The sequence below is a fragment of the Carassius auratus genome, chromosome 31 (assembly GCF_003368295.1).
Source record: "Carassius auratus strain Wakin chromosome 31, ASM336829v1, whole genome shotgun sequence".
Taxonomy (NCBI): Eukaryota; Metazoa; Chordata; class Actinopteri; order Cypriniformes; family Cyprinidae; genus Carassius; species Carassius auratus.
The window spans coordinates 17,531,092-17,545,280 of NC_039273.1; the positions used below are offsets into that span (position 1 = coordinate 17,531,092).

At 34.9% G+C, this 14,189-nt stretch overlaps 1 protein-coding gene across 1 annotated transcript in view; it reads right to left on the bottom strand.

Moving 5' to 3' along the window:
• Window positions 1-14,189, bottom strand: part of plxnb1b (plexin b1b) — a 55,393-nt gene that overhangs the window by 18,928 nt on the left and 22,276 nt on the right. The window contains exons 4-20 of the mRNA XM_026213945.1: window positions 13,330-13,512; window positions 12,096-12,224; window positions 10,829-10,929; window positions 10,603-10,735; window positions 10,215-10,371; window positions 9,375-9,483; window positions 9,154-9,262; window positions 7,472-8,356; window positions 6,262-6,396; window positions 6,031-6,153; window positions 4,595-4,685; window positions 3,961-4,118; window positions 3,254-3,405; window positions 2,413-2,518; window positions 1,476-1,612; window positions 1,192-1,368; window positions 379-565 (exon numbers count right to left, since the gene is read on the bottom strand). Of these exons, the coding sequence (XP_026069730.1) occupies window positions 379-565; window positions 1,192-1,368; window positions 1,476-1,612; window positions 2,413-2,518; window positions 3,254-3,405; window positions 3,961-4,118; window positions 4,595-4,685; window positions 6,031-6,153; window positions 6,262-6,396; window positions 7,472-8,356; window positions 9,154-9,262; window positions 9,375-9,483; window positions 10,215-10,371; window positions 10,603-10,735; window positions 10,829-10,929; window positions 12,096-12,224; window positions 13,330-13,512 (3,072 nt within the window). The remainder of the gene's footprint in view (window positions 1-378; window positions 566-1,191; window positions 1,369-1,475; window positions 1,613-2,412; window positions 2,519-3,253; window positions 3,406-3,960; window positions 4,119-4,594; window positions 4,686-6,030; window positions 6,154-6,261; window positions 6,397-7,471; window positions 8,357-9,153; window positions 9,263-9,374; window positions 9,484-10,214; window positions 10,372-10,602; window positions 10,736-10,828; window positions 10,930-12,095; window positions 12,225-13,329; window positions 13,513-14,189) is intronic.

A 14,189-nucleotide genomic window follows, 5' to 3' on the forward strand; every position in this document is an offset into this window, starting at 1 on the left:
TAATAAATGTGCCGGATAAAAGAATAAATGGTTGATAGTAAATCAGAACCATAAATATAACAATCAGCAATCAATGCACCTGCCATGGTCATATCAGATATGAAATTAGATAGTATATACATGGTGTTTAAATAAAGATTAATACTTCATTCATACTGTATAATCCAATGAATGATCTAATCTCAATCAATTGTGTATGTGAGTTTATGAATGAATCAGTGGGCAAACATTGAGAAGATGGGCTTCAAATTTTTGGGTACAGGTGTTGGAATGGTCTATTAATCAGTGGATATACTTTAGAAACAGAGTACAAAACTGGGGACACAATAAATTAAGTGTATATGTTTGTTAGGTAAGGTTAAACAAAAAAAACAATACCTTTATGATAGAACAGTCTTCTGTACAGTCTGTTTCCTGCATGTCCACATCTGTTACACTCCTTTTTCTCCTTCGTCTGCGTCTCCTCAAGGGGTTAATGGAGTGAGGGAGCATCACGGTCACTTGCATCTTAGGCTTTTGGACCACATCCAAGTTCTGGCCGCTAATGCTAATTACACGCCCTCCACTGTATGAATGTGTAAATGAAGGAATATTAAAGATTGTTTTTTTTTTAGTGAAATTCATAAAAGAAAAGTTCATAAATACAGCCTTGCTCTAATGCAGGTACAAATCAGCAACTGATGAATAAAATTAACTCCCAAAAAAGTCCCTATCATTATTTATTTTTTCTTGTTCAGAAAGCTGTTGCACTCTGACAGTCACGCTGACTGTAAGCATGACTACAGTGCACTACACTCTTAGATCCAACATAAATCCCATTTAATAATTTCTAGGTACAGGCCAAATATATATAGACAAATATACATTTCTAGTACATGTCTAGTCCCATACAATAATCATAAAATGTCTAAAAAACTTTTCTGTCAGCATTTGACTGAATCCTAATGATGTTTACTCCATATTTTAAAAACATATATATGTTTTCTTCTCTGTGCTTCTGCGGTTTCTTATTTCCCACCTGGTTCTAAACTGTACTCTTAAACACAATAGTTAAAACTCTTATTTTCAACACTTCATGTTCACCTTTAGATCTTTGGTGTATTATTTGTCATTTTAAGTTACTGTGGATAAAAGTGCCCGACAAAGAAACAAATGTAAATGAAATAAAGGCAGGTAAACTCAAACACACACCCGACAAAGCTCTTAGAGGGTTTGGCTTGTGTAATGTTGGGGTCAGGGGTATAGTTATAGCCATTGCCATGGAGATGTCGCTCAGAGTTTCCATACCGCACAGTCACTCTGTGTTCTCCTGTCCTGTTACTAGCACCAGTCAGACACTTGATAGTTTCCTCCTGAACACTTGCTATTCTACAAAGGGGGAAAAAAGGGCATAAAAGAAGTTCCTATTCACAGACAATCCTCATATTACACCAATCTACAGGAGAGCGTTTTCCACAGTGATACGTAGTACTTACAATGAACAAGGCACATTCCCTAGTAGGACACTAATATCAGTAACACGACCGGTCAACAGTTTTCTGCCTGTGATTGTCAGAGTTGTTCCTCCTGCTTTTGGTCCTTTCTGAGGAGTAACTTCTATCAGCTTCGGGTCCTTAAAGGATGCAAGGTTGAGAGATACAATCAGAAGAGATTCTGCATTCAAGAACTAAATAATCACAGTTTGTTCTTCTGCAGACTTCAAGCCAGAAGGAATTCCACAACAACCATTTTCAAATACCAACAACGTGCCAACATGTTCTTAATAATCAGATGAAAAACAGGAGCTGGAGTGATAGGGGATGTCTATGTGTGTGTGGGGAAGGGGGGTTTACAACATAACGTGAGTCATTCAAAATGTATTAGAATGTGCTGCAACCTTAGAGCCACGCTTTTATGTCGCGTCAAAGAACAATACAGTCATGTTTTGTATAGAGTGTATCATAACACACTGAAATTGAATATTAACTATATTGTCTTCACCTTTATCCCACAGAACTACTTTAGCTTCAAAAGTCTCATCTTTTATACAGAGGGGCAAGTTATTTAAATACAAAATTACTATTCATATTATACATATGGGCAATGGAGTGTTCAAGCTTCAAAACAGACACAAAAGCACAATACAAAGATTGGATTCAAGTAGTCCATACAACACATGCACTATATTCAAAGTCTTCTGAAGCCATGACGGTGGTCATTATTGTCGATAGCTCACAAGTTATCCTATGACTTTTAACAATGTATAAAGAACACTTTTATGATATATTTGGGTGCAGTGGCCAGATTATTCCCCTTCTGTGTCCCATGTAGGTCAAGACAATATATATATATATTTTTTTTTTTTTTTGGAAAGACAAAAAAGAAATGGTAAAAAACTTTTTATAATAATATTAGTAGTAAATACAAGTTAACCTGGAAGCTGAATCTCTGACTGGACAGGCCGAAGCCTCCGCCAGACACTTTCACAGAGATGTGACCAGATTTCTCCTCTCCACTTGCAGTAGTTGTACATAGAATTCTAAAAGAGAGAGAGTAAGCATAAACAGATGCGTAAGACACACAGAGACAAAGCAAATGGGCAAACACTTCTTAAAATTATTTAATCAGTGAATTGCAAATACTGTATATTGTAAAGAACAATCCTTATTAGGTGCAGGACACATTGGTTCTATAATGTACTCCTTAAGTGTGCTTTAGGCAGTGTTGGGGGCAATGCATTACAAGTAACGAGAGTTATGAAAACAGAATACTTTCAGGTAACTATTAAAGTAATACATTATTTTCCTTCAGCCCGAGGTTTATTCATTACCCATTTTTGGTGTGAAAGGGCTTTCACATTTGCTATAAATAGTACTTCTTATATTAAAAACAATTAAGCCCTGCTCATAATTAAAAAGAAATGCAAAAGTAACGTAACGCATTCCTTTCCATAAAAAGTAACTAAGTAACGTAATTAGTTACTTTTTTAGGGAGTAACGTAATATTGCAATGCATTACTTTTAAAAGTAACTTTCCCCAACACTGGCTTTAGGTACAAGTTGAGACATTTACATCTAAACCTTAGCATACTATATGCATGGGCATGTATAAGTATGTGTACTAAGCACGTGCAAATGTGAGTGTAGATGTGTATGTGTTTACAAATGAATGTATTCAGATATATAATATCTGATATGCATTTCATGGAAGTGTAATGTTATTTGAGAAGTTTAAAAAAAATTAAATAGTTTGCACACAATGTATGAGTGTTTACCTGGAGGATATTTCATATAGATGTGGTATAACAGTGCAGGGCACACCTGCAACAGTCACAGACTGAAGGATATCCTGAGCTTTCTGTCCCAAGTTAGACCCAGAAACAGTTAAAGTAATGCCTCCTTCCACTAACCCTGACAAAGGCTCCACCTATGGACAGAAAACCAGTCTTTAGGCATTGTTTTTTTTATATATATGGTGGTACAGATTCACATTTACACTTACATATTTGGAAGAGGATTTTATCCAAGGTGACTTACATTACTTTCAAGTTATACATTTAATCTATTAAAGCATTCCCTGGGAATCGAAACCACAACCCTGGCATTGAAAACACTCTACTAGATGACCTTAATTTAATAAAGTATTTCTTATATTTATGAATATAATGCCATTGGAATGGTACAGTATTATGTGTTGTGAGTCATACACACAGACAACAGGCTCCACTCCACCTTAGACTGTATATGTGTGTTAACTGTAGGGTCAGAATGTTTCTTAGAGAGAGTGAGTCAGAAGGGAATGAAAAGAATAGAGGTCCCATTTACACCCAGGGTTTGGATGTGTTTCAGTCAATCCGATCATAAGCAGTATGCTAAAGCAAAATTAATTTTAGATTTGTGCATTAAAGAGTTTTAAAAAGTTACAAACTCCATATGCACTAAAGATTCTGCATTTAGTCATGTTTGAGACTGTTTAACAAACCAAATGAATGAGAGGAGCAGGACAGGTCATTTCGATGTGTTGGGAACAGGACTCTCTGTAAACACAACTGGCTCCACACCACACACAGTTGTACTTCTGATCTGCAGTATGACAGCGGCTACAGTCCAAGTGCCCGACTGAACAGTTATATAACGTCACTGAAATGGACAAAGAATATCAGTTAGAACATAGTTACAATATAGACGAAATAGACTTCAAATTCATACATAAGAGTGAGGTTCAGTAACTACATTTTTACATTTGGCATTCTAAAAACACAAACAAATTATCCGGCCAAAGGCACAAAGACTATACTTTCCACAAATGAGTGTTAAACTGGACAGAGGGGAGACATTAATTGAGAAAATAAAGGCATTTTTTCAAAAGTTCCATTATCGTTTCATATTTATACTAAATTAATGACTATTGCTACTAAAACATATAAAATCATACAATATAAATGTTTAAAAATATATATATATTTATAATGGAAAGTGCCAGGACCCTATTTATTTATTTATTTATTTATTTATTTATATGTATTTAATGGGCTCATAAGACAATACAAAATTATATACGTCTGTGTATTTTGCACAAACACAGCTCATCATGAGCATCAACAAATTATACTCACCATAAAGGTCGGTGCTGTCAATATGAAAAGTGTCTTTTCTCTTCACATACACCATGGCATTATACTCTCTAACTGGATCTGCATAAAAATACTACAGAAAAGAAAATTTGAGAATCAATGATATTTGCAAACTGCAGTCTTTCCTCACAGAACACACATGCATTTAAAACTACTACATAGTTATTGTTTTCTTCTTTAATTATTGTTGTGGGCTTTTGCCTTTACTTAAGACAGCACTATAGAGAAGTAACCAGGAACTAAAGTAAATAACAGGGAGACGAGACACATTTTGGAGCATGTGCGTGCCTAAATATTAGAGCAGTGCTTCTCAAACCTGTCCTAGGGACCCCCACCACTGCACATTTTGGATGTCTTCCTCATCAGTCACACACAATTCAAAGTGACATCTAGAAAACGTCATTTCAAAATGCTCTTCGTACACACAAGAAGATTTGAGTATTTCCAAAATGTCTCATCCACACTGAAACATCATAAAACACTCAAATCATCTCAGATAAAAAAAACGTAATAAATGCTAGCACTGAGATGATTACTGGGAGACCAGACATAATAGATAAAAGTTCTCACACTTTTCTTCCACCAAAACATTGGTAACACTTAACTTAAAGCCTTATAATGCATTTTAAAAGTAGTTTTAATGCATTAATAATACCTCATAATGCTCCTTATAATGCATTGTATAATCTCATGAATAATTGTAACCCCACTTCTAATACATTATAATACTTATAGTAGGTATTCACCTTTAGAAGGTAAATTGAATTAAAACAAATGAAAAACAAATGCTACAATGCATTTTAAGTGTGGTTACAAATGCATTTTAAGTTTGGTTACAATTATTTCAGAAAAATGATAATGCTTTACAACGAACATTATGAATACCATTATAACGTCAATTAAAATGTTAAATGATGAATGATTGTCTTTTTAGGGTGAGTTGAGTATAGGAATTATGTGTATATTGAGTGTTATATTGTTATTAATGGATCCATTTCATTTAATTTCCTAATGCATTATATATAAAGGCTTTATTTAAGGGGCTACCAAAATATCTCACCACTTTCTGCATCCAGGTCACACTTATTCAGCATTTCATGCATGAATAATTTAGAAAAGTGTCTTTAAAAATCTTGCAGGCCAAAAATGCCTTTTTAGTGTGAACAAAAGTCCAAAATGTATAGAAAAAAAAAATGCATTTTCATTTTTTATCTGGATAAGTGTATACATAACCCGAGTCTAGAAGTCTCTAATAATGAGATTATGAGCTGAATTAGGTGTGTTAGATTAGAGAGACATTCAAAATGTGCACTTTTTTTGTACTAGAATAGAGTATGGATTTTGTGTATTATAATATGAGGGCCTCATAACATGCTTACTACTCACAAATCATGCTCTGAATTATGTTGTTGAGGTACCTGGTGAGCATGACAGGTGATGTCAAACAGCAAAGGGTTTTCCTCATTCAGCGTAACATCTGCATCGACCACCACAGTTTGCCCCTCGATCACCATTACACACTCGTATGCCAGCTCTTTATCCTAGGCACAAGTGTGTTTCAAAATCTTTTTTTTTTCTTTTTTTATAAATGGATATGTATATATTTTTCAATTCAGAAAGAAGTGTGTGTTTTGTTTGTTTATTTCTACCTGGTAGAGATGCAAGTTACGGGCCAGCAGAGAGATTTTTCTCTGAGTTAGGACAGGGAGCAGAGAGGATCCTTGAATCTTCTCCACACATGGGCAGGCAGATGCCCCCCAATTGACAAACGTGCCTTCATCAGCCTGATTAAAAAAAAAGAAAAACAGTTCAATTATGTTACCACACACAAGCATGTATGAGAGTGAATGTTATTATGTCGCATCATCCAGTGAAAAGGAGGAGGAGGATGGGATTTAAGGGATAAAAGATTTACACACCCACAAAAAAAAAAAAAAAATGTAAGCAAACAATAAATTCTAATACATTTTAAAACTAAATTCTGCAGTTCTTACTGGGTTATAATTTGAGTTGCCATTAGATGCAAGTGACCAAATGACGAAATTATGTATTATCGGAATCAGTTTAATCATTTTATTTAAATATTTACTCCTAATGTTCAACTACATGTTAAAAAACAAAAAAACTAGAAATATCACGAAGATGGAGATAGTAAATGTTCGAGAATTTTACCATCTTTTCTGTTGTTGTAGAATAAAACACTGAATAAATGCTTTACCTTGCTGAAATAAAATGCTTTAAAATTAAACAAGTACCTTACAAACCTAAAATGTAAACAACTTAAACTAATATAAAAACACATATACATATATATATATATATATATATATATATATATATATACATATATACATACTATATATACACACACACACACACAAATATATATATATATATATATATAGTAAACGGTCATTATTAGCAGAAATAAAAATGACTTCTAAAGTAAAAACCTATATTTACAAATGACTAATTTAGCCATTATGCAACAGTAAATACTACACTCATTGTAATCTGTCATTTTAAGTCCTCACAACTCTTACACTTTGGTATCCACTTTATTAACCACAAAAACTGACATAACCATTTTACATTGCTAATCGAACGCTTCTGAGCAACATTCATAATGCTTCTTGATGCTTCTCCAGACATATTCATCATCATACTAGTATACTGTAATGTAATTACTATACTGTATACCTTGTACTTTGTATTATACAAGTGTAAATCACAGGATTTTAAAAATATTTTTTATATTCCAAACTAAGAAAGTACATTGCAAGTAAGACAGAAAAACATACTCTTCTTTGTTTCGTTTTTAGTTATGACTTTGTATCAGTTTTAGATGTTTGGACTCACCTGTAAATCTGCAGAGTCATACTGGTAATCAGCATCTATGTCTGCACTTCGCAAATGGAGGTATACCGGGGGATCACTGTCTGAATCTCCATCCCCTGATAAGACTGTGGCAGCAGAAAATGTTGCGTTGTCATTCTCTACCTGATCCACCTCCCCAGTTTCCTCTGGAGCCAGGTGAGCCTCTTGACGGTCAGTAATGATCCTATTCTCTGAAGGCACGGCAGGTGACACTCTCTCAGATATAGACAAAAAGTCACTGGTTTCAGAATCAGACCCGTTTGGTTCCGGATTTGAAGGAAAAACTGTAGTTTGGGTTTCATTTATCAAACTGAGCATTTCTGCCAAATTGTGAGGGGTGCTGGTAAGCAAGCTATCTTGTGTGGCTGGCTCCATTAGTGGTGGCAATTTGGTTTCAGCCAGTGATATCCTTTGCTCCTCAGCAGCGTCGATGACTGATGGCAACTCAGTTTTTACAACCTCTGCCAAACTTGCAAGAGTAACCACATCAGTGTCTGTCTCCCTCAGAGCCACTGATTCAGTATCTGTAACAAGAAGCTCTTTTTCTGAGAGGATCTCATCTAGCAGAGAGAGTGTGGAAGCTGGCTGTACTGTGGGCTCAGCTGTGGAAGAGGGGAGAAAGGCACTTGTAGGTGCAGCAGACGGCTTAAAAGTGGAAGAAATCTTAGTTGATGATGCTGGTTTCACGGGTGCAGAAGAGGTTAATGATTCCAGTACAGTAGTTATAGTTTCAGTTATTGCAGCGGCAGTAGTCGAAGGTTTAGTATGAGCCATGGTTTCAGGGATTTTGTGTGTTGTGACTGGTGAGGTTGTGAATGCAGCTCCAGAGGCTTTGGTTGCAGGAGGTAGGGTGGGCAGAGATTTCCACTAGTGAGAAGTGCAGGGAAAACCAAGAGAGGCACAATAGTACAATTAAATAAAGATAGATGGTTATAGGAAGCATTACAAATTAATACCCAGGTAAAAAAAAAAAAATTTTATTTATGAAACATGGCTTTGAATTCTCAAGCTGTGATATTCCTAACATAATGCTGCTGCAAACGTGGACAACTTACAATTATGTTTGCAGTGCATGTTAGCCTTACCAATGCCGAAATTTGTGTTTTATTCTTTTAAAAGTATAATGAACACATTACAGGAATAATTGAACATTTTAGTCAATTACATTTTCAATTTCCCAAAACATGACAAATTACTATGAGTAAATTATAAAAGACATGTAAAAAATATAGGCAGCTTGTTTTTCTATCCAAAATATAGGCAGCTAGCTGCAGATCTTAAAACTCTAAATATAAATTATTATCAAAAAGAAATACTCAAATTCTCAAATATCTAAAAAAAAAATCTCAATTGTCAGAGTGTTGTGTCTTCTTGTATATCAATATATTTGTCTGTCTATGAAGGTTTTTTAAATTAGCAAGCACTTTGTGATTTAAAATGTGTGAGAAGGAAAAGATAAGAAAGATAGCATGCATAGCTCCTTAAGAATATTTTGTGGATCTGCCTCCTGGTTCTTTGAATAAACTGGTAAAATGCATTCTGTTTTACCAATTATTCACAGAATTCTGCCGAAAACACTGTTCTCATGTTTGAGACAGATAGTGTCCCAACACAACAAACCTAAAGCATAGAAAGAAGGCACTTCTGAGGATGTAATGACTTACATGTTCATTATAGATTATCAGTCCCTTATCGCACACAGCCTTGTGGGTACACATATGTTGGTTTACACACCAGTTGCATCCCCAGCGACTCTGCACACAACCATGGCAGCTGCAAAAGAAAAGGGCATCCAAATTGGATTTTTTTTTCTCGTGACAGAGCTTTAATAAGTGTAGAATTCAGTTTTTTTGTGCCCAGAATATGTGCTGTTTTTGTAACTCACGGCATGCTTCCTGCAAGCTGTTTGACTGCTGTGCAATCATAAAAGGTGAATTCCTGAGAAGTCACAACAACATCATGGAACCGAAGAGAGAGCGTGACTGTGAAAAAATCTGATTCAGAAGGAAGAGAAGAAGATTAGCATGAAGAGATTCTGGTGATTGTTATACAGCCATGACTGTTTGGGCTTCTCACTTTCATCTTATCATTTGTGTCTCTCTGGTTCATCTTTGATGACACGTATACTACAAGGCAAGTTTGAACTCGTTGGGATTTCATCTTGTAGATCTTGGTTGGTTTAAATGATTTCAGCTGAAAATATTTGTGGTGGTTTTTGAAATGGGATGGGAAGTGTCACCGTCACATTGTTCCATATTTGTATGACTTTTTGTTCTACTGTGCAACTCAAAACAAAACAAAAACACTTTTTTTTTTTTATTATCTTTTGTGAAGCAAGAAGTGCAAACTGCTTTGAAACAACATGAGGGTGAATACTTTCATTTGTAGGTAAACTATCCCTTTATTACTAAATGTATAATGGAACATCAAGTAATATAATTTATACATTTCTCCCATTTGTCTAGAAGCATTCAAACATTCGATTCAACTTCCCTATATAGGTGTGCAAATTCAAGCTTCTTCATATATAATGTTGCTTTTCTTCAAGCAATGTAATTAAATTTGTTTTAGCATCACCTTTTGCTGGATTGTATGGTTCATGAAACACTAAACCATTTTTATTTCTATTAGGTTTTTGATGTCTTATTGGCCAGGCCTCCTGTGTCAAAACTAATTTGTTAAACATACATTCACAAATGTGAAAATTAGCTAGCAATATTCTCACCTTGACCAGGTGACACCGATGGCAATGTATAAACATGTGGAGAAGAGCAAGTGACACCACTCTCTGTGACCACAGCTAAACTTGACCTGTCCTGGAAGACACAAGAGTAATGCTCTCCTTGCTCCAGACTGGGAAGACCAGGGATGGATAAAGAGATCTAAAAGGAGCAAAAGAAATATAGAGAGAGGTGGAATAAGAGACAAAATCAATTAGGATTTTTAAGAACTGCAGAGTTGGTTATTGTTGTTTCTGTGCTCAATAATGGTCACTGTGAACTAAGCTTATATAAATATATGCATCTTTGTTTTTTTATCATGTAATGTGAACTACCAAATTAACTTTTTAAAAAGGAACTTTTTTTTTAAATGTGTTAATATGTGAAACATACATTTCTCCTCTCCTCTCGGCTGATGTTGGATGGATTGAGAAACGTCACGCTCAGGCATTGTTGATCTATATCAAAGCTCCAAAGCCACTGATCTTTCTGATCCCCACGCGCACACTCGCTACGAAGCCCACACCTGATGCACAAAGACACAATGTTCAAGTTCAAGTGACCAACTATTCAAAATAAAACATTCTGTACATGAGGTTCTTTCCCAATATGAACTTACTTCCCCTCCAGAACACACCAGCCACAATATGGATCATGAGCCAACAGGCAGGACTGACAATCCAAATACTTTTCACACTCCGCTACAGGCCTCTTCTCTAGCTGTGGGAGCACAGTAATAAAAATGATAATGAATGAATAAAAACAGCAGGGAAATACAATTAATGACGAAATTATATACTACAGATAGATTTACCAAGTCTATTTGCCTTCACATTGAATAAATTATTTTGAATTGTTATAATAGCTCATATTATTACAGTTTTACTATAGTTTTAATCAAGCAAATGCAGTATTAGTGAGAACAGAAAAACGTAATTATTCCAAATGTTTGAACTGTAAATTACACACACACACACACACACACTTAATTCCATTATACTGACCATTTTTGTTAATATATTCCCAATATTCCCTAATCAATTAGATTTCAATTTGTGATTTCTGATCAGAGAAGCAGTACATTGTTTTTCTCGTAAGCACAGCTATGTTTGTCAGAAACCTGACCGACGTTATAATTTGTTTAAACAGAGTTTTTAAATTCAGTTTTTTTCCCTAGAGGTGTGCAAATTCAAGCTTCTTCATATGTTGCTTTTCTAATGTCTTAAAGCAATATCATTAAAATAGTTTTAGCATCAACATATGCTGGATTGTACAGCTCAGAAATCTCTTATTTGACAAGGTTTTTTTTTTGTTTTGTACAGGGTTGCGATTACCTTTAATTGCTCTGTGTGAGCCCAACTCTTTTTTCCTTATAGTCCCTGCACCAAACCAGCAAGACAGAAACCTATTCTTCTGCCTTCCTGTGTATCATTTGAATATATTTGCATGATTTATGAGCTTGATCAGTCAAAAGCCTTATATTCAAGAATGGCAGCGATCACGGCCTGCTAATTCTTAAAGTCTGGATAATTTTGCAGCAACTGTTTGCATTAAAATCTTCACACTGCACTAGACTGCAAAACTGCACTAAACTTCAGAGATATATCAACATGAAACTGAAATATCATGTAATGATACAGATATATCTTCTTTTGTGATCCACAGAAGACAGAAAGCCATACAAGTTTGGAACAACATGAGAGGGTTGAGTAAATGATGAAATAGTTCATTTTGGGGTGAACTACCCTTTTAATATTAAGGTTTTTGTTCAGTTTTGTTTACATCAGGTTTCATTTGATTAATTATGCATGATCAATAAAGAACTACGTTGTCAACAAATCACAACATTGACACTCCAAGTTCCTCTTCAGTAATGTGGTAGTTACCATGTTACTTGTCAAGATGTAAAGATGGTTCTCTTGATGGTCAAGCCTGAGCTCTCTGCTTATTGGTGCACTGGGGTGGATGGAGATCACTGCATATTCTTCCACCTCACCCTTTGGCCCAAGATACACCTGGATAAAACACAAAAAAGTGAAACATACAACACACCATGAGACAGCATATGGAACAGAGCTGGAAGAGAGCTGACCAGTTACTCCTGATATCACTACTCAAACCTCTTTTATCTCGGATCACATTTTGAAGTAGGTATTGCAAAGTGGTGGACTACAACAGCTGTGTATTTTTTGTTTTGTTTTTTGAGTGCAGTTTTTTTTTATTTTACTAAAAGACTAAGCATTAAAATAGTCGTATATCACCCTTATTTATTTATGTATATTTATTTTTATTTTGATTTTGAAGCTTTCTTTTGTAGACAACATGGCATAGCAGGGGCCCAAATCTGGGCTGAAACAGAATGAGGATCACACATCCCATATTAAATATCACATCCACTGCGAATTCATAATTTCCACCAAGCTGCACTAAACATATGCATAAAGAGATGGGTTAATTATATGTTAATGTTTTATGATAATTACATGATGGATACATAACAATGGCTATACTGTACCATGCATTACTTTTACGCAATTATCCCACAAAGACTTTGCTTATTAAAACAGTGAGACACACTCCCACTAACTAATAATAAAGTTTTACATATCAACTATGGCAAAATTGACGCTTTCTATTTCTTTAGTTTAGGATTTAACTTAGGTTTTAATACCTTAAGTCTACATAAATATAGAACACCTCTGTAACATTAGTAAAAGACTGCTCCAAGTTAACTGTGTCACATAATTCAGGACTGTATATTGACATATTAGGTATACTGAAAAAGAGAAAATGCATAAAATACTGATGATAACTATTGAAGCCTCAGGTTCTATGTTAATGAAGTGGGAATTAAATGCACTTCCATTCATAATGATGCACTTAACATCAGATGGTGGGTTTCTCCTCAAAATTTTATTATTACTTAATAATTAAAGATAATCTTATATTTTCATGAGTTTCTCCTCCAAAATAACCAGCCTTATTTACAACCTAATGCAAATTCAACTGAAGTATGTTTGCCTCAGAAAAGAGAAGAATAATGGATGAACTGCATACAATTATATGATTATAAAAGTTGACTAGAAGTGTACACATCACTCCTTGAAAACGTTTCTATACCTTGTGTAAGTTTCCTTGGGAGTCTCCTAGAAAGGCAATGGTATGTTCCTCCCTTACACTCACAGCGACAGCAGTGAGACGGACAGACGGACTGTCAAAAATGGTCTCAGCTTCCACAAGCACCCGACTTGCCATTGGACTAGGGGTGTGATCAGAGCCACATGGGTAAGCATCCAAAGTGTTCTATAGAGAGAGACGAGTCAAAGATTAAAACAAAGCTTAACTCAATATGGTCTACAACATATAAATTTGACTGTCATGTCAAATACATTTAAAGGTATAAAGTCAACATAAAAATGATGTTTTGCACACTTCTTTCTACACAGTAATATAAAAGGAGTAAAGGTTAGTTTATATCATCTCAAGCCTACATAAAACTACACATAGCATTTAAAAAATCGTTTCTGTTGTTGCTGTTGTTGTTAAAATAAATTTAAACTTTTATTCAGCAACAATGTATAAAAAATGTCAGTTAAGAAGACCGTTTGTATTTGAATTTTGTTCATCAAAAAAAATGTTTCCACTTTTCATTAAGCAGCACAACCATAATTAATCAGCATATTAGAATGATATCTTTTATCATTTTCCTTACTGATATTTTAAATAACTGTTAGGTACCCTTTCTGGACCAATTTAGAATATTTAATTATGGCTACACAACTGGGGTGTTGGAATTCTGACGTCATCATAGAATGAAGCCTTGTTCAATTGTAGTTTTCCTTCCCCTGAAGAGGTCAGCTGCTATGTTCAGGGGTACAGTGATGCAGGATCTGATACTACAACCTCAGTAACCAACTAATATATCATTTCCCGTTACTGGATAATGTAGGCTCTGTTTGTACATGGTATTAAGATCTAGT